The sequence below is a fragment of the Marmota flaviventris genome, chromosome 14, assembly GCF_047511675.1.
Source record: "Marmota flaviventris isolate mMarFla1 chromosome 14, mMarFla1.hap1, whole genome shotgun sequence".
NCBI classification, from domain to species: Eukaryota; Metazoa; Chordata; class Mammalia; order Rodentia; family Sciuridae; genus Marmota; species Marmota flaviventris.
In genome coordinates this window covers 22,325,607-22,343,766 of record NC_092511.1, presented here as the reverse complement: position 1 = coordinate 22,343,766, position 18,160 = coordinate 22,325,607, and the positions used below count along the sequence as shown (strand labels likewise).

General features: G+C 48.0%; 1 protein-coding gene across 1 annotated transcript in view; it reads left to right on the top strand.

Annotated features, from left to right (window-relative positions):
* Alk (ALK receptor tyrosine kinase) overlaps nt 1-18,160 on the top strand; it is a 643,754-nt gene that overhangs the window by 564,525 nt on the left and 61,069 nt on the right. The window contains exons 10-11 of the mRNA XM_027933420.2: nt 4,468-4,562; nt 4,733-4,861. Coding sequence (XP_027789221.1) covers nt 4,468-4,562; nt 4,733-4,861 — 224 coding nt within the window. The remainder of the gene's footprint in view (nt 1-4,467; nt 4,563-4,732; nt 4,862-18,160) is intronic.

Here is an 18,160-nt window from a genome sequence, read left to right as displayed (position 1 = left end):
ATAAAGCTGAATGAGTCAGAGTGGATGCATTCTCTCTGCAAAGCCAGGCTCCAACCAAGATCTCTAGCCAAGCCTGTTTTAGCAACAAGCTCCAAATCCCTTTGGCAAGAAGAAAAAGGAAAAGCAACAACAACCCATGCAATCAGAAGTGTCTACTTTGGAGAAACAGAAAGAGCTGGACAGGTCTGGATATGAAGGGGCAGGGAGTGAAATCTCCATTACTAAAGAAAGAGGAGGCTCCCCTGTCACATTTCTTAGCACAGATCAGTGAGGAAGCAGGAGGAAACCTTGCAGGAACTCCAGTGCCTCCTCTCTGACCAGGTTGCCCACCAGAAGAAAGGGAAGTCCCTTCTAGCCATGGGGACTCTGCTTCCTTCCCCACCAGTGCAAAAGCTTTAGAAGCAGGGGAGTAGTGTACATTCATAGAATCACCTGGACCCTGCAGATTTGGCATGCACCTTGTTCTCCTTCAGTCCCAGAGTGGTTCACAGGAGCATGTTAGAAGTTTCCCTCAGTCTCAGCTGTCTCCCTCGATCCCACCTGTTATAGTACTCTGACCTGAGACCACAGCTGACTCTGGAGAAAATCTTGGTGTCTGTACCTTTGGGGGAACCTAACTGTACAGAGCATTTGAGCCAGAAAGATTCTGAGAGTCTTGAGGAAGTCCAGCCCATCTCCAGCAGGGAGAGGGTAAACAGAGCCAGGAGGGACCTCTTTTTCACCTAAGTCTCAGGAGAAAACACAAAACCAGGTACCATTCCAAATAGAAAAGCCTAAATCTGGGTGGGACTGACCCACCTGGTCTCTTGGCCAGTCACAGAAAAGGAACTCCTGGACTGGTCCTGCTGTGCCCTCCCTGTCCCCTCACCTGCCACTCAGACCCCATTCCCACACTGCCTCCACTTCACCCTATCCTCCCCACCCCTGCCATGGCGCACCTTTGTCTCACCTTCATGCTGCCTTTGTCCCACCTGGCCCTTCCCTGAGCCTCTGGAGCCTGGCACCCTGGGGAAGGGTTGGCACTGTGGCCCCTGGGTGGACAGAGGCCGCATCACATGTTGTCATGGAGTCTTCTCTGGTTGTTTTGAGAGCTCCTGGCTCAAAATATGCACCATTCCCAGTGTCAGTCAAAGTCTCTTAAACAGCAGCTGTCACTGCCATTGCCTCACAGACACTTTAGAGACTCTTAAATTGACAAATCATCCCAGCCCCGGCTTGCATCATACCATCCATGCTAAGAGGCCCAGTGGCTGTTAGAGAACTTTTCAGAAGTTAATTCTCTGAGTTATAAAGAATGAAGGCACAGAGAGGAGCCGGGAGACCAGGGATGAGAGGGGACACATGCGGCTTCCCGGAAGGGCCCATGGAGGGGACAGCAGGGATTTTCTCCCTCCTCCCACTCCACAAGCATACATATATCGCTTACTTGCTCAGGCACCTCGGGTCCTCCTGGCAGGTACTTGCACTGCAATCAGTACCTACCTGGCCCCTCCATCTGTGGATGACAGATCGGGAGATCTGGGTGGAAATAGGAGTGGTGGGCTGCTGCAGGGCCCTTGCCCACCTCAGCACAGGAGCATCAGGCAGCTCTGCCTTCCTGATGCTTCTACCTAGGAGTACGCTTCTTTCCACTCCCCCCCTTCTGAGGAGTCTTAAGTGCCTGTTCTCTTAAGTGCCTATTCCCTAGAGCTTGCATTTGCTTTAAAGAGAACAAGGCAGCAGTATTAGGGCCCTAGGTTCCCAGATAAGTTTCCCAGGCCGGGCTTTGTGCAAGGTGACACAGGCACAAGCCAAGAACTTGTCCACAGACCGTGTTTCCTGTGGAGTCCTGGGGAAATCATGGCTACGCCCTTGCCAAGGCTCATGGAGAAACTCCGTGCAGGTGTGTCAGGTCTGTGTATCAGACCCACATGCAGAAGTGCCTCTCACCTTGCAATTGACCCTGTCTTGTCTCTACCTTTCATTCGTCCTCATCCTGCCATGGTGATCCCACCATAATTATCCTTAAAGAGATCTTTGCTTTTGCAACTGTCTTGTTGGAAACTTGCAATGCACCCCCCACCGCCATTCTTTTATGAAATGACAGTAGAGACTCTTTAGCCTGGCCTCTAAGCACCTCACCATCCTTACCTCCATCCACATCCCTCACACCAAGTGGGACAGTCTCTGTCCCTGCTGACACATCTCTTGCAACAATTCCTTCTCCTCACCATGCTCTATTCTCCTGGTACCCACATCCTGGTATCCTCTCCTACTTCAAAGCCAACTTAAATCCACCTCCCCTGTTGTTGTCCTCTAAGCTCACCAGCCCAATGTAAGTGCTCCTTCCCCACAGCCCACTGCACAGGTTCCTGTGCTCGCTCGCCCAGCATCCTCCCGTGTCCCAGAATAGACTGTGGGCTTCTCCATGGGACACTCCTCCTTCCACACCCAACCAACTACCAGGCCTCACTGCTGGTCTGTCCTGTGGAGGAGGGGCATATAGACCCCACCATGGGGAACATGGCTTAAGGGGACCAGGGTGTCTGGCCAGGGATACAATAGATTCAGTCATTTCTTCTTTGGAATCAAAGCAGATTGGGTTCTCTAATTTTGGCCAACAGACAAAAAGGATTGTGACCAGATTTCACAAGATAGGTGAAGGCCCAGGCAGAGTGATGGAGTAGTAGTTCCGTTAAGAATAATCAATCACAAATGCACTATTTAGTTAGAGTTAACTCCAGGACTTTCCTCCATGGGAGGCACTAACTGCTCTCTGGCCAGAAATCACCCAGCCAGCATCTGCCTCTTCTGCACGGTGACCAGAGGTCATCAGCTTATGGTCATAATGGGGACTTCCCACCCTGCTGTGGCTAACTTCTGGCTCCATCTTCACTCCCTCGCTACAAACAAGTGTGAGCACATATTCTCTCCCCCTCCTTTTCCTCCCTGTGTGCCTTTCTTCCCTCCACGAACAGGCTGTCTCTGGTCATTCCTGCAACCCTCCCTACTCTGCTGGCTCCAGGCTGTCAGTCCCACCCCTGTGCTAGTTTTCCACTCTTGCCACGCCCTCCATTCTACCTGGGTTTGTTCGTTCTCTCTCTCTCTCTGTCTCTCCCCCCACCTCTTTCCCTCTCTCCCTCTTTCTCTCTCTCCTTTCCCCCTTTCCTAACAGTTTTATCAAGTTAAAATTTCCACACCATAACATTTTCCCATTTTTAGTGTACAAATCAATAACTTTTAACAAACTTACAGAATGATGCAAAGAGCACCACAATCGGGTTTTACAGCATTTCCATCATCCCAACAAGAGCCCTTGTGCTAGTTTGTAGTCAGTATCATTCCCACTCCCAGCCCCAGGCAACCACTAATCTATTCTCTTTCTTTGTAGATTTGCCTATTCTCGATGCTTCCTGTACATGGAATCGTTCCTTATGAGGTCTTTAATTTATTCTGGCTCCTTTAACTTAGCATAATGTTTTTGAGATCCATCTATTTTATAGCGCGTCTCCTGGCCCGCTCTTTTTTTACTGCAGAATAGTATCCCACTGTATGGCTACAGGCTTCAGCCAGTCACCAACTGACAGGCATGGCTTTCCTCTCTTAATATTTTAACATCTATGCCATACACTTCACACTCTTCAGCAGGTAATTCTGGATTGACTTCCTGAAGGGCGAGAAAGGTTTTCAGGGTTCTCAGAAAAACTTCACTTTATAGCAGGAAAGAGCTGGTTGGCTGACAGCCTTACAGGAGGGTAATTTCCCAGGAAATAAATGAACCAAAGGTATTTTTCACTGTTTATTTCACTCTAAAGCTTTCTCTGGCTGCAGTCGGAGGACCTGGCCCTCCAAGGCTAGGAAAAGGCTGGAAAGAAACATGATCTCAAGGAGTCATCATGAACACTTTATGACCCAGTCTGTTAGCTACAAACACTCCCAGGAATAATAGCCATATCACTTAATATTTAACAACCAGTTGGGAACTGCAAGTGATGGTGGCCAAGACCCAGGATGCTTGAGGCCACTACCACCAGGAATTAACCCTTTGTTTGCTGGTCAGTGGGAAAACCCAGGGGGCACCAGGGAAGGAGCTTCCTTGCCTGAAGTGACGAGCAAGGGGCACTCGTGTTCTTTAAAGGTTGACATAGAGTATGTTGATATTTTAATAATGACTTCAATCCCATGGGTAAGCACCAGCTGAATATCAAACCCACACTTGCATAACTCCTGTAACCCCAGAAAGCAAAAGAGGTCTCTTCTGGTTTTCAGGGAGTCCTGGGCCCAGTCCCTGGACTCCAAATTGGTTTTTTAAGGTGAGGCGCCAGCTATCGGCAATCCTTCTGAAAAAGTTATGCTCAGTGTTGGAGAAGTTGCTCAACTGAAATTCTGAGCTAGGAGACCAGCACACAAATGCTGGACATCATTCTAGGGCATGCCCCATCCCCCCACCCAGGTTGCTTCTCACACACATTCCTCTTGACACTACAGGTTCTGGCTGCAGATGGTTGCATGGTGGGGACAAGGATCCCGAGCCACCGTGGCTTTTGACAATATCTCCATCAGCCTGGACTGCTACCTCACCAGTGAGTTCACCCGGCCCCAGCCCTCTGTCTGCCCAACCCCAAGGACCCATGGCTGTACTACCCTCCTTAACCTAAGCCTAATCATCTCTCCCCCTTCCCCAGTGTGAACTCACCTCTCTCCCTGAGATTGAGCCTCATCTAACTCATTCCATGGGGTCTTCTCATTGCAGTCAGTGGGGAGGACAAGATACTACAGAATGCAGAACCCAAATCGAGAAATCTGTTTGAGAGAAACCCAAACAAGGACCAGAAAACCTCGAAAAATACATCTGAACAGCCTCCCACCTTTGACCCGACAGGTAAGGGTTCAGCTCACAAATTTGAGCAATGTAAATTCTGGTTTCAAAAGGCAGAAGAAAGGTACGTGCTGTGATTGGGGTGGGGAGTTATGGTCAAAGAATAATACGGCCAACCTTTAAGAGGAACGTCACCTGCATTTTGGTTAGGAGGCCCCAAGAGAAAACTGTGAGCGTCTCCTATTGCCTGAGCAATGGAAGCCACCGGAAGTTGTGTGAAGGAACAAGTTTCCTCCACATCTGAGGAACCCCAGGCCCCACACAGATGGGAGAACCAAGTGGGTACTCTTTCCTCAACTCAATTCCTTGAAACTACCTCCATATACTGAAGAAAGCAAACCTGACCACCAGATTCCCTCTCTTCAGGAAGAGGGTTGATCTCTAGGCCAAGGCTCTTACAGAAGAGTGGGCCACCCTACCAGAGCAAAGCCCCAGATGCCTCCCCAGAGCGGGATCCCTGACAGAGCTCTTCTGATCAGTGTCCCCCAGGCTAGAGGACTTGTCATGGGGATAGGTGCCACTTCTCAGTCACTCTTCCTATCTCCAAATTCAGTGGATGGTCCTGGCGGTTATGAGATCAGAGGCTGGGAGCCTAACCCCAGAGAAGCTGAGGCCATAGAGACCTCATCCCAGAAAGTGACAGGGTTCCTCCAGGGTGGCCTCAGGGTCTGAGCACGTGACGCTTTTCAGACACCAGTAACCTCCGGAAGCCTCTGCCCGGCACACAGTCCACCTGCACTCTCTTTCTCTTTTTCCTAAGAAACGTGTTTATCACAATGACACAGACATGATAAATCTCTGATTTCTACTTATGATGTAAAGTTCTTATACAGTACAAAGGATTAAAAATAAGGTAGAGACTACAGCTTTGCCACTAAATTTACTGATTCCCCCTTATTGATTAATGTCAGTTTTGTTTAATCCTTGGAGAACTCCTTTCCTTTCTGTCCCCCTCCCAAAAGCTACCTTAAGACTGACCCTCACCCATCCCTGTCTCCTGCCTGATCCAACCCAACTGCCAACCCCATGGGAAAGAGTTTGTTGCTTTTCCTATTGTTTCTGACCTTTGCTGCCTCCTTCACCTTCCACTAGAACCTGAAAAACTTTTCCATTCTTCCACACAGAGGGGAACCCAGCCTGCAGGACGCCCAGCCTTCTCTATTTCTCCAAATGCCCTCATGGTTCATGGAAATGTCTAACCTGAGGGAAGCAGCCTACAACCTTTCCCACCCAGTGTCCCTTCCTGCCACTCAATCCCAATAATTCACATCCATTTACATGTTCGCCTTTGGCCAACTACTATCCCCTTGTGATAAATTCAGGAAATTTTTACAAATTTGTAACTTTATAAACTTAGGAAAGAGACCAAATTTTCCTTTTCAGTATGTTAGGAAAACATGGAAGCAAACCCCCCGCTCTGGCCTAACCACCAGCACTGATTACATAGCAGGGCTCCAGAAACATCTATTGATTGACTGGTGGGCGGCCGGAGGCTCGAGCTGGGTTCTCAGATGTCAGCAGCCATCAGCCCTGCAGCTGGCACTTAAGACACAGCCGTCCACCCTGCCTGAGTCTGGGTTTATTGCCACATAACCCCCACTGTCCCTAAAAGGCTAATCAATAAGGGCCTGCCCAATGGCCACTCAGGCTAATGAAATCACGGGATGGCTCAAAAGTGGTGAAGACTCCCCACCACTTCCAAATAGAATTAGAAGTGAGTGGAGCCTGAGGGGTGGGAGTGACTTCCACTGAAATGCGAGCTTTGCCTACCAAGTATCTCCACCCCAAGTCCTCAGCCCACCTCAAGATACAGGCAGTAGCTACTGACCAGTGATCTCTTCACTTCTGGATGGAAGAGGACATTGAGCCAAATACATCCTTGGGCAGCCTCATCAGCCACCCAGGGCTCCTTGGGAAGGCTCTGGGACACCTAAGAAGGAGCCACTACTTTCCCAGGAGCCCACTGCCCCATGGAAAAGCAGCTTGGGTGCTCAGCAGCAGGAGACATCTCTCCATCATGACTTAAAACCCCTAGTTTCATCCTGCTAAAGATTCTTGCAAATCTGAGTTCGCCTTTGGCCAACTACTACCCCCTTGTGATAAATTCAGGAAATTTTTACAAATTTGTAACTTTATAAATTTAGGAAAGAAACCAGATTTTTCTGTGGAGGTGTGGGTGTCTCTGTTTGGAGGGCAATTTCCCAGGAAAGGTCCACTTAACCCTTGGACTCAGCCTCATGGTCAGGAGGAACTGGCCACCTTACCCCTACCCTCACCTGGCTTTCTCCAGACCCACCTGCAGTCCTGGCTCACTTGCTCTGTGGCCAGATCTGAGCTCAGAGATGCTGAGCAGATGTGACCCAGGTGAGGAACTCAAAGAGCTCCCAGTCTAGAACAGGAAAGGGTTGGTAGATGATTGATTGAACTAGAGTCATGTGCCTCCAACAAAGAGGACCAAGGAGGGGTCCTGAGGATTCTTGAAGACCGAGGCCAGGCCACACCTCTTCAGAAATAATCACCCAGCAAAAACATGTCCCTAGCACCTCCCCTGTGCCCAGCACTGTGTGTGGCTACAACAGGGATCAGGCTGACCAGACTCGCCCTTCTGGAGCTTCTGGCCTGGGGGAGGAGAGCAGCCCGTGAACCTGCAGGATGGGCCTTCAGTGCCAGTTGTAACCTAGCTCAGAGCTTCTAACCTGGCAGGGACCCCTAGAAAAGGACGGAAGGACAGGGCCTGGTGTGGGGGAAGAAAAGGAACAAACACTGAGTGGCCCTGATCCTGGGCTACAACATGGCTTTGCCCATCAACTTGTCCCCACATTAGCCCTGAGATGGTTACTGTTGTTACCATCATAGGGAAAAAGAAAAAGCCGAAAAGGAATTCAGAGTCCCCTGGCTGGCAGGGAGCGGGGCCAGGGTGTGAACCCAAAGTGCACACCCTCTCACCCAGCTAAACCACGGCCAGGTACAAACGTCTCCTGTCAGAGATAAACACCAAAATGGGAAGAGGTAGGAGAGTGCCCCGATAAGAGCCCCTGCATGATCAGTAAACGAATCAGCTCCCAACGCTGTGACAAAGAATCAGGAGACAAGATAATAAGATTTTCTTTCCAAAGTTCAGCGCTGTCAGTTTCTGCTGAGCTGGAACAGGGGTGGCTGGTGGCATTTCTGCTCTCCTCCAGGCAGGTGTTAGAGCCACCCCTAGAAACACAAAGGCCAAATCGGGCCTTTGGGAAACGTTACTCACAAAGCTCCCAAATTTCCCTAAATACGCCTCATGTCCCCCAAGCCATTCAGCCTGACTCCCTCACCTCGAGCCCAGCGGGGGCAGACTGAGCCGCTGGAGCCTCTCGTCAGGGTAAAGGTGCTTCACAAGGGGTTCTCGGAAGCCTCTGAGTCACTTTAGCTAATCAGATGAAGAAGCTGAAGGAGAAAATGGGGCAAGTATTAAGTCCAGGGAAATTACATTTGTCAGCTTTGCACATGCAATTACGCTAACCAAATGGTTGGGATAATGCAATCACGGCTGCAGAGCCGGCCCTCGCCCTCCCTCCCTCTCATTCTCCCGCCCCCACCACCACCTCTCCCTCTCTCCCTGTCTCCGTCTCTGTCTCTCTCTCTGTCTCCCTCTCTTGTGGTAAGAGACGATGTTAGAGGTGTGGGGGTATAACTATGCCCTGCCACCTCCCTGCCTGAAAAGCCCGGGTGAGGACAAGCAGTCCCCAGGGGCCAACACGCCTCTGCCCTCTCCTTGGAGCTCAGATGCTACATTGGAAGATCTAAAGGGCTTCAGCTCAGTGAACATGAGACCCAATCCCACAGTTCCAGCTGTGGAGTCCTGTCTTTAAAACCACATCCTTGCCTTTAAATCATCTGGTAACAGTTTGCTTCACCATTTTCAGAGTGTAGTGTATCTCTTGCCAAAGTGGGGAGAAAAGCAATGAAATGTAGAATCCTGTAAGAAAAGAGGATCAGGGGTCCAAAGCTCTGCAAGGGGTCCCTGCTGGTTTGCACTAGCAAGCTCCATTCCTGGGGCCACTCCACCTCACATGACCTCCTGGACATGTCAATGAACCTTCCAGTAGCAGATTAGTAGCACCTGGGGTGAGAAGGACTGATGTGAACACAGACAAGGGCAGATATTGCTGTTTTCACAAAGTCAAGGTTTGAGGTAGACAGTCTCCAAGTCCCTTCCCATTCCTAGCCCCACGATTCTGAGGGCCGACGGGATTTGGCGTAAGGGAGCTGTAGCTTTATTTGGTCCATCTCTCCAATTAACCTGTGGCCCAGCTAATGTGCCCAGGAGTCAGGGTGACAGACTGTCCATTTCCACACATGCTCCTGTGATTCAAGAACAGATGCCAATTCCAATGAGAAAGTTTTATGTGTTTCATATAAATTGATTGGGTCTATTTCTGCTAAATGCATTATCCATTCACCACAGAACAACTATTAGAGTTAATAGAATTTGTAGTTAGAGCCATTATGTTCCAAGCACGCCCTTCTAGGGATGACGGCATTATTGCAAGGCAGGCTTCGTGGGCCACCCCTTCCCCAGAGCCCATCTTCCCACTCGGTGGGCTTTGTTTCCCTCGGAGCCTTCTGCACACAGACCCCTGCCTCCCTGGCCAAGTTTACTTCAGCGACACACCCCTGTAGGAAGGTCCCTTCCCTTTGGTTCACCTGCTCCTAACTAAGGTGTTCAAATCCAGTTCTAAAAGGTCCCATCGTCTCATCGCTTGTTGGCATCACAATCACCCCATACCAGGCTGGGGGTCGAGAGGAAGCCAAGATGCCTTCTTTTAGTCTTTGTTCTTCACCGTATGCCAGTTTGGGAGGCAGGAAGTCCCAAGATGTGAGTGGTCAGGAGACAAGTCCCAAGATGTGAGTGGTCGGGAGACTAGTCGGGGTGGGGGGAGCAAGAGAGCCACTCAAGTTAAGCTCTTGTCATCAACAGTATCCTAGAATTGCCCAATTATGGGCATAGTCCAGGCCTTCCCAATGCAGCAGTGAGCTATTCAGCCCACCAGGGACCTAGATACAGGCCAGGGTTTCTCCACTGTCCTCATATCATCTGCACCTGGTTCACCATGCTGAGGGGGGCATCTGCAAGTGCTGCTTAGTAAACATGCAAATTTCTTTGGTTTGTGTAGAGGGGAGTGAGGGCAGAGGTGGAGTTGCGGGGACAGGAAGGATGGTAGAAAGAGACAGACATCATTACCCTACATACATGTATCATTACACTACTGGAGGAACTCTGAACCTGTACAGCCAGAGGAATAAGTAAGGGAGCTCCGACAACTCCCTTACTCCATTTGTATACTATATGTCAAAATGCATTCTACTGCAAAATAAATAAATAAATGTTTATTTTTTTTTAAATGCCGATTTCTGGGCCCCTGCAGCCCTGTGGAATGCCTGGGAGTGGGAGGCCAGAGTTCACATCTCAGATAACCCTTCAGGAAGGCTTGGTTAGCAACAAAGTTTAGCAGCCCAGGACTGCAGCCCAAACTCATTGCAGAGGAGCAGCCTGGGCCTGGGGAAGGTGGTAAAGTGGGCTCAGAGCCACACAGCATCTTTTAAGTTTCTAACAAAGAGCAAAGGCCTGGTGTTACGTCATTCTCTCATCACACAAGGATAGTAACTGCTGTTCCCTGAGTATTCCCCGGGGCAGGAAGTTTGCTCATTACCTTATTTGTTGGTGCCATAACATTAGCCCCCTTTAACAGATGAGGAAACTGAGGTCCAGAGAAGTTAAGTAATTTGCAGTGTTATACAACTTTTATAAAAGGCTAAAGAGCAAGTTTCTTTCAAATCATGCAGAAATTAAAAGTTTTCTAGGCCAATAATAATATCTAGAAGGGCAAAGTTGTGATAAAGTAACCTGAGAGAAATCCCTTTGTTGGAAAGGTGTTCTAAAAGGATCTCTTCGTTCTGAAAAACCCTGCTTCTTATATTAGTTTTTGCTTAAACAGAACATCAGCATTTTCACTAACATTTAAGACAGTACACCAGGAAGGCAGCGTACCCACTCCTATAAGAAAGCTGATAATTGCCCCTAATTGGCATTCCTCCATGCACCCTAGCCTTCGTGAGTGCACCTGGAAGCACTTCTGTTAGCACCCCTTCAACCAAGGGGAACGACTCTTTAAGGAGAGGGAGGGATAAGACCCTAGATACAACCCTTGGAAACTACCAGGGCACCAGCCACTCCCCTGCTCAGCCAGCTGCTGTCTACCCATGTGCTGTGTGTTCTTTTATTTTGCTAATTTTAGCTCATCACCTCTTTATAGCAAGCATAGGAATGGTGACACCGGAGGCACCAGCCTTAGCAAGGCTTAGGCTCCCAGTCACTGCATCAAGTTTGGCATCCTCCCCATCCTCCCCACTTTTCATTTGGGTGCATCTCACTGCCCCTACCCCCAGGAGCTAGTGTCCCCAAGGTTTAGGGGACTTGGTGATCCCTTTACTCACATGAACAAGTTTCTCCCAGTGGAAGAGGCCCTGCCTATGAGACAGCCAGTCACCATCCATCCCCAAGAAGTGGCCAACTCCAAGGACCAGAGTCTGCTCGGTAGCCAAGGGAAAGAAAGCACTTCCCCAGGGACCGGCTGACAGTGACAGGGTAGAACTGAAGACTGGGTTGCAGGCAGAGCACCCACCAGCAACAGAACTTCCTGGTGTATGTGCCACCATTTGTTAGCCACCAAGTTCCATTTGTACACAGATGTACCGGCTGTTCCTAAGCACATTTAGCATCCTTCTCCTTGATTCTTGCTGAGCCCTGAGGGTGGACACCACTATGAGGAAGCAATGCAGCACAGGTTTAAGGCCACAGCCCTGCTCGAAATCCCAGCCACACCACTCACGTGAAGTATCTCCCTTCTCCATTCTGCACTTTGCTTCCTTATAGCAAAAATTGGTGTATTTATTATCCTTATTTACATTGCATGGTTTGATAGGAGGGTCATATAAATTGATGTGTGTCAAGGGTTTGGAGAGGTGACTGACAGAGTAAGCTTCATGAGGCATGGCCATGGTCCCCATCTCTTTTAAAACAGATGAAACAGAGGATCAGAGGGTAGGTGACCCCCTAATAATCCACTGCAGAGCCAGTGTTCAAAGTCAAGGCTGCAACTCCAAAGCCTTCCTTTCTCTAAACCCACACCACCTAGGAACGATACCAAATGTCACCCGACTGCTCACCAACACTGGGAGCCACCTATGTGGGCGTCCACACGGGCTCTTTCTCTTCCCTCTCAGAAGACTCAGCTCAGTGCTAGACACACACAACAGCTCTGCTCTCCCTGAATCCTGGTCCTAGAAAAAGAACTTGTATAGACTCCAGTTCAGTCTAACAGGCATGCTCAGGGTACCTCGGGGACTGTGACTATGACCAAGTCAAGCACTGCACAGGAAAAATGGGCCACCCAGAGCTGTGCCACATGAGCCCCAAGTGAAGCCACAGTTCTCCCAGCACAAGAGAGATTCTGGTCTCTTCCTCAGTCTCTGATTCTGATCCCATCTAGAATTAGGACCAGTGGCCCTCTCAACCCACAGCTCTGACTTGGTCCTGTCCTGAATGGTGCATGACCAATTATTCTGAACCAATTATTTTCAAAAAGAAACCCAGTGTCCTGTGAGAAAGCCAGGCCTCAAGTCACTTCAGAGCACTCCAGTCAGCTCTGACAGAGTCCAGAAAGCCTCATGAACTCCAGCCAAACACTCCGTGGTGGTGGAACTAGGGCAAAGCTACTGGCAAGTCACCTAATGCCATAGGGGGCCGTGGCTCCCCCGAGCAGCCGGCGGGAGCCGTTCCCTTCCTGTTGCTCAGCTGGTCTGAGAAAACATGTTGTTTTTTCCCATTTGTTTCAGTGACAGGTTACATAAGTGGGAGACAACAAATGATCCAGGAACTCCAGGCTCAGCACTGCTTGATTAAGACCATTTAGCTCAAAGACCAGCGGCACACAAAGGGCCCCTCCATCAGCAGGAGTGCATTAAGCACTGGCTGTTTAGGAAGAGCACTTTTAATCATCAGTCTTCTCCCAGACTCGGTGCTTCTGCCTGTAAAGCGAGCCCACATCCCCTCAGAGCCTGCCCGCTCCCTGCTTGTTGCAGCCAAGCGTCATTGGCCTTCACAGAGGAGTGTGACTTTCTAAATTCATCCAGGTCTGAGCTGGACAGAGGATCCAGGAGGACAGAGGCTAAAATGCTTAATTACAAAAGGGAGTCTTCCCTGCTTTCCCCTCCCAAAAGGAAAAGAAGAGGTGAAACTGCCTTAGCGATCACCAAGTCAAGGAGGAGAGAAAGCCCAGGTAGAATTCAGCCCAGCCAGTAAGTACCCTCCCTGCTGGGTGCTTTAAAAAAAGAAAGCCAAACTTTAGGAGAGGGACTTTGAATGAGTGTGTAGTTATCTATTGTTTTGAGACACATTACCATACACACAGTGGCTTACAACACATTTATTTGTTAATCTGTTTCTTATGTTTCAGCAGGGTGTTCTGCTTCAAGGTGTTAGCTAGGGCTGGGGACTCATTCAAAAGCTTGACGGGGGGAGGATTCCTTCCCAAGTCCACATGGTTGTTGGCAGTTCCTGCAGGTTCCGGCCACCCTTAGTTTCTCCTGGCCACAGCAGCTTGCTTTATTGAAGCTAGTAGAATAGAGAGAAGGAGGGAGGGAGGGAGGGAGGAAAAAGTAAGCCAGCTAGCAGGACAGAAGTTACAATTTCAAAGTCATGAAAATGACATCCCATCACCTTTTCATGTTCTATTGGTTAAAGCAACTCACACGTCTTACCCATGCTCAAAGGTAGGGGATTAGGTAGGATGTGGACATCAGGAGACAGGAGACCATCTCAGAACCATTCTACAATGGTTGTGTGCCAGAGATCACCCAATCACCAGGAAACCCTGAGAGCCCCCTGGGGATTCTCACAGGTCATCCCAGCAACTGGGGAGGTTAAGGCAGGATTGCAAGTTCAAGGCCAACCTGGGCAATTTAGAGAGACCCTGTCTCAAAATAAAATTTTTTAGAAGGGGCTGAGAATGTCACTCAGTGATAGGACAATTGCCGAGCATGCTTGAGGGCCTGGGTTCAATAACCAGTACCAAAAAAAAAAAAAAAAGAATTCCCAAAATCCAGCTCAAACCCGACTGTTCAATATCTCACAGGAATTTGTGTATTCAAGAAGCACCTGCTGAGTGTCCCAGTATAGCAAAGAATCCTAGAGACCATGGTTCTTTCTCAAAGCTGTATATTGTAGTGAGCAAACAAGACCATTTCTAATGGCTTCAAGAGTTATAAAATACTTTTCTAATATAAAATGTTGTGTAGTACAGCTATTAACATTATTAGCTAAATGTATAACCTAAAATTTGGGGCCAATTCAATCAACCCTCAAATGTTGCCATCTCTAAATATTTAAGGTATTTATGATCCATCTCCTCCTACAAGCTGAACGCTCTTTGGTGCATACATATAACTGTGCATCTAGGTATACTGTCTTCAATATTTTTTTATAAAAGTTTCAAGCAAATCTTGCCCCAGGGGAAAAGGAGAATATTTCATATTTTGGATCCTCTCCTTTAGTGAATTCCCCAAACCAATTTCCAGGTAAAACCCTCATGCTATACTCTGAATAAATAAATGACTTCCAGGTAGAAGGTTGCTCCCAAAGGACCCAGGCATCACTATCAATGGAAACAGGATCTCTTTCGTCTTTTAAAGCTTGTCAAGATATTGGGAGTCATGGAAGCTCTGGAACATTCTCCATAAAAAATATTTCTACACAAACACAAGTGACTAGATTGGAGAGAATTGATTGGTTTTTATAGTGAATGTTGACAGGGCCTTCATAATAAGGTGAGAACATATCATGTTCTTCTACTTATTATTTGTCTGTAAGTGACTCACAGATTAAATGATCATATCCCAGGACTGACGTTAACATGTAAAGAACATAAGGCATAGTCTAGCAACGGAACTGAGAATCAGAAAATCTCCCCAGGGCTCAGAATGGCTGCCTGGAAAAAGAGGACTGTTCCTTTCCCCTCAAGTGGCTTCCTGATTTTGATCCTGCTAACCTGTCCGTTCAGTCTCTCAACTGGTCAGTTCCGTCAACCGTTGGGGTAGTGGGGTGTTCCCACTGCTAAAGAGTGGGACTCCCATGTTTTCTCAAAGACTGCAGGGCCCTCTGTGTCTCAGCTGTGTGTGTGTTAGTGTGTGTGAGTGTGTGCTGGTGTGTGTGTACGTGTGTATGTGTGATCCAGAAAGTGTGTGAATGTGTATGTCCAGTTCTTTGGGAGCCTACCTTCTTTCATTCATGCTACAAAGTAGCTTCCATCAAATATCTATTTACTACCAGAACTACTCTGCTTAACCCTCCCTCATGGCTCTAATATGAATACAGGAGCTCAGGAGGGCCAAAAGCCCCACTGATCCCTCTGTATATATGACCTCCCCCTTCTGACTACCCAACTGGGTTTGGGCCTGGTACGTGGCCTAATCTCTTGTTTCTATTTTGTTTTGCTTGTCTTTCATTTAACAAAAATGTATTAACCACCTCCTATGTGACTGACACTTTTAGGTCCTGGACACAAGGCAGGGAATAAAACAGAGCAAGTCCCCTTCTCAGAGGGTGCACATGCTAGTGTGTACACATGACATAGTTTCAAAATGTGATGTGCTCAGAAGAAAAGGAAGGGGACATAGATGACAGCAACAGAGCACTGTGGTGTGTGCATGTGTGTTGTGTCAACGGAATTTTTTTTTCATACCAGGAATTAAACCCAGGGGTGCTTAACCACTTAACCACTGAACCACAACCCCAGCCCTTTCTACTTTTTATTTTGAGACAGAGCATCCCTAAGTTGCTATGACTGGCCTCAAACTTACAATCTTCCTGCCTCAACCTCCAAAGCCACTTGGGATTACAGGCATGCACCACCGTGCCTGGCACAATAGAGTACTAAGCAAGAAAGTTTCAGGGGCCTTCAAGTGTGTATCAGGGCAGAACCAGGAAATGCTATGGTTACTGGTATTAGAGTCCCAATTTTTGTTCGTAACTGGTGTGCCCTGGGGAAACTTCAAGGCCTTCCACAACATAGATACCACTCTCATAAGCTCTAGAGACCTTGACCATAAAGTGTGCTGAGACACAGCAGAGGGTGAGTGGAGAAGGGGAGTGTGCCTCCACTGAGTTCTCTGGGTCAGTGGGAATGACCTGGGAGTTGAAGGCCATGTGCAGCATCCAAAGAAGCAATGGGAACCTGGTCTCAAGCCACTGGCTTTGCTATTTGAGAGCAGCAGGATTCTCTGGTCAGTGGAGCTTTCATTGAAAGTAGAATAGAGGTCTTGATAAAAGATGCTCCAATCAGACTGAAGGAGGACCCAACCAATGGTTGGGGACCCAAGAAAGAGTCTAGTCCCATAACAAAAATTATTTTATAGAAGACTATTGATGTTAATTATTTTATAGAAGACTATTGATTAACATCAATAGTCTTCTATAAAATAATTTTTGTTATGGGACTAGACTATTATTTTTGTTATGGGACTAGACTATTATTATTTCAGTGCCTGGTAATATCAGGATTCATGGCTCTGTGGTCTTCTTGGTCTTTTCTTCATACTTATTGTCCTATGGTTACAAAACACATGACCACATTATAGGTCGAGAACAGAGAGAACCATCAGAGAACCATCTCTTCCCTTCTTTCTCTAGCCTATTGATCTTGCATTCTTCACCTTTTCTGTTTGGCCACTGTTTGATCCTAATGCCTCACTGATTTCCTTTCTGCCCTTGACTTTGGGATTTCTTACCCTCCGTGGTGTCTCCCTGTCCAATTCATCTGAGATGCTCAGGGACCTAGACCTGGCAGAACATTTGTTCTTTCTAGCTCCAAATCCCCTGCCAATTGGGCTGCCTGTACCTCCATCAACCCATCTCCCAGAGGCATTACAGTCCCAAGGGCCTTTGTAAGGATTTTACTCTGTGAGTTTGGCCAAACAATAGGCCAGATCCTCTAAAGTACAGCAGTGCAGGGGCCTGGACTCCCACATGGTTGCCTCTCTCTCTCTCTTAGGAGGCAGCAAATCCTTATGACATAACCCCATGGGTGTTACACTAGATCAAGTCTTCTTTCCCACTTTTTATATAAAAACTTCCGAATGCACAAGTCCATGACTCTTCAGGCCTGAGTGGGGCAGAGCTGGTTCTGAAACTCCACCACCACTTCCCACTTAAGCCTCAGCCCCAAGTCCTATGCATAGCCACAGATGGGTGAATGCTAGGTACCCATGTCAACATCAATGCTTTATTAGCACAGCTTTGGCCCAAAGCCAACTTGGGAGTAACCAAATTAGCCCTAAAGCCTCCCTTAACTTAATTTTTACAGCTCTGCTTTCAGGATAGTGTTTTTTCTGTGACCTTTCTCTTCTCCCATGTGTCAGTGACTTTCCCTCAGGGAGCAGGGGGTGGTTGAGCACACAACACAGCAGCCATCACAGGAGCCATTAACTCCTACAGATTGCGGGGTGTCAGAGCTGTTTAGGGTAATTCAGTCCTGAAAGCAGCTTTTATCTCAACAGCCCTGACTTGCCACCCCATTGATGGGGAGCCAGCTCACTCTCAGATCTGTCTAGCTCCCAGCCGGAAGGAACATGGGCTTCAGGTCTTTGTCCCCTGGGATACTTCAGCATCGTCAGGCATCTCTCCTGTCTAGAGGAAGACCAAGAAGTAAAAGTACAAACTAGATTATGCATGTGAGCACATCTAGCAAAAGGCAGGCTGATAATATAAGGAGCATCATCACCACCTTAACTTCTCACTATCAAAAAAAAAAAAAAAAGAACGACAGAGAAATGACCAGAAAGCTTTGCAGGAAGGAGTGGGGAGGGCAGAGTGAGCTGTTCAGGTGTACACTTGTGCACAGATACACAGGTACAGGTGCATGCACAAGCATATCTGCATGCATCGAATAAGGCACATCTGTGTATATGTGCACATATGTACACACAAGGAAATTCATTCTGAGAACATGGGAAATTCAACTGAAAACTGTGTTGTAGAAAGAGCCAGAGTGACACATTCCTCCTCACTCATCCTCCGATTGGCTCTGTCATCACAGGTCTGTTGTTTAACTTTTCTACATGATTCACTGTCTTATGACATAAAAGTAACAAATTTCCCCCATCCTTATCCACTGACCTAACATGATTGTGAGAGCTAAGTTTATTGGGGAGTGGAGATGTTACAAAAATATACTGTAATTAAACATATTGGAATGAAGACCTAAACAT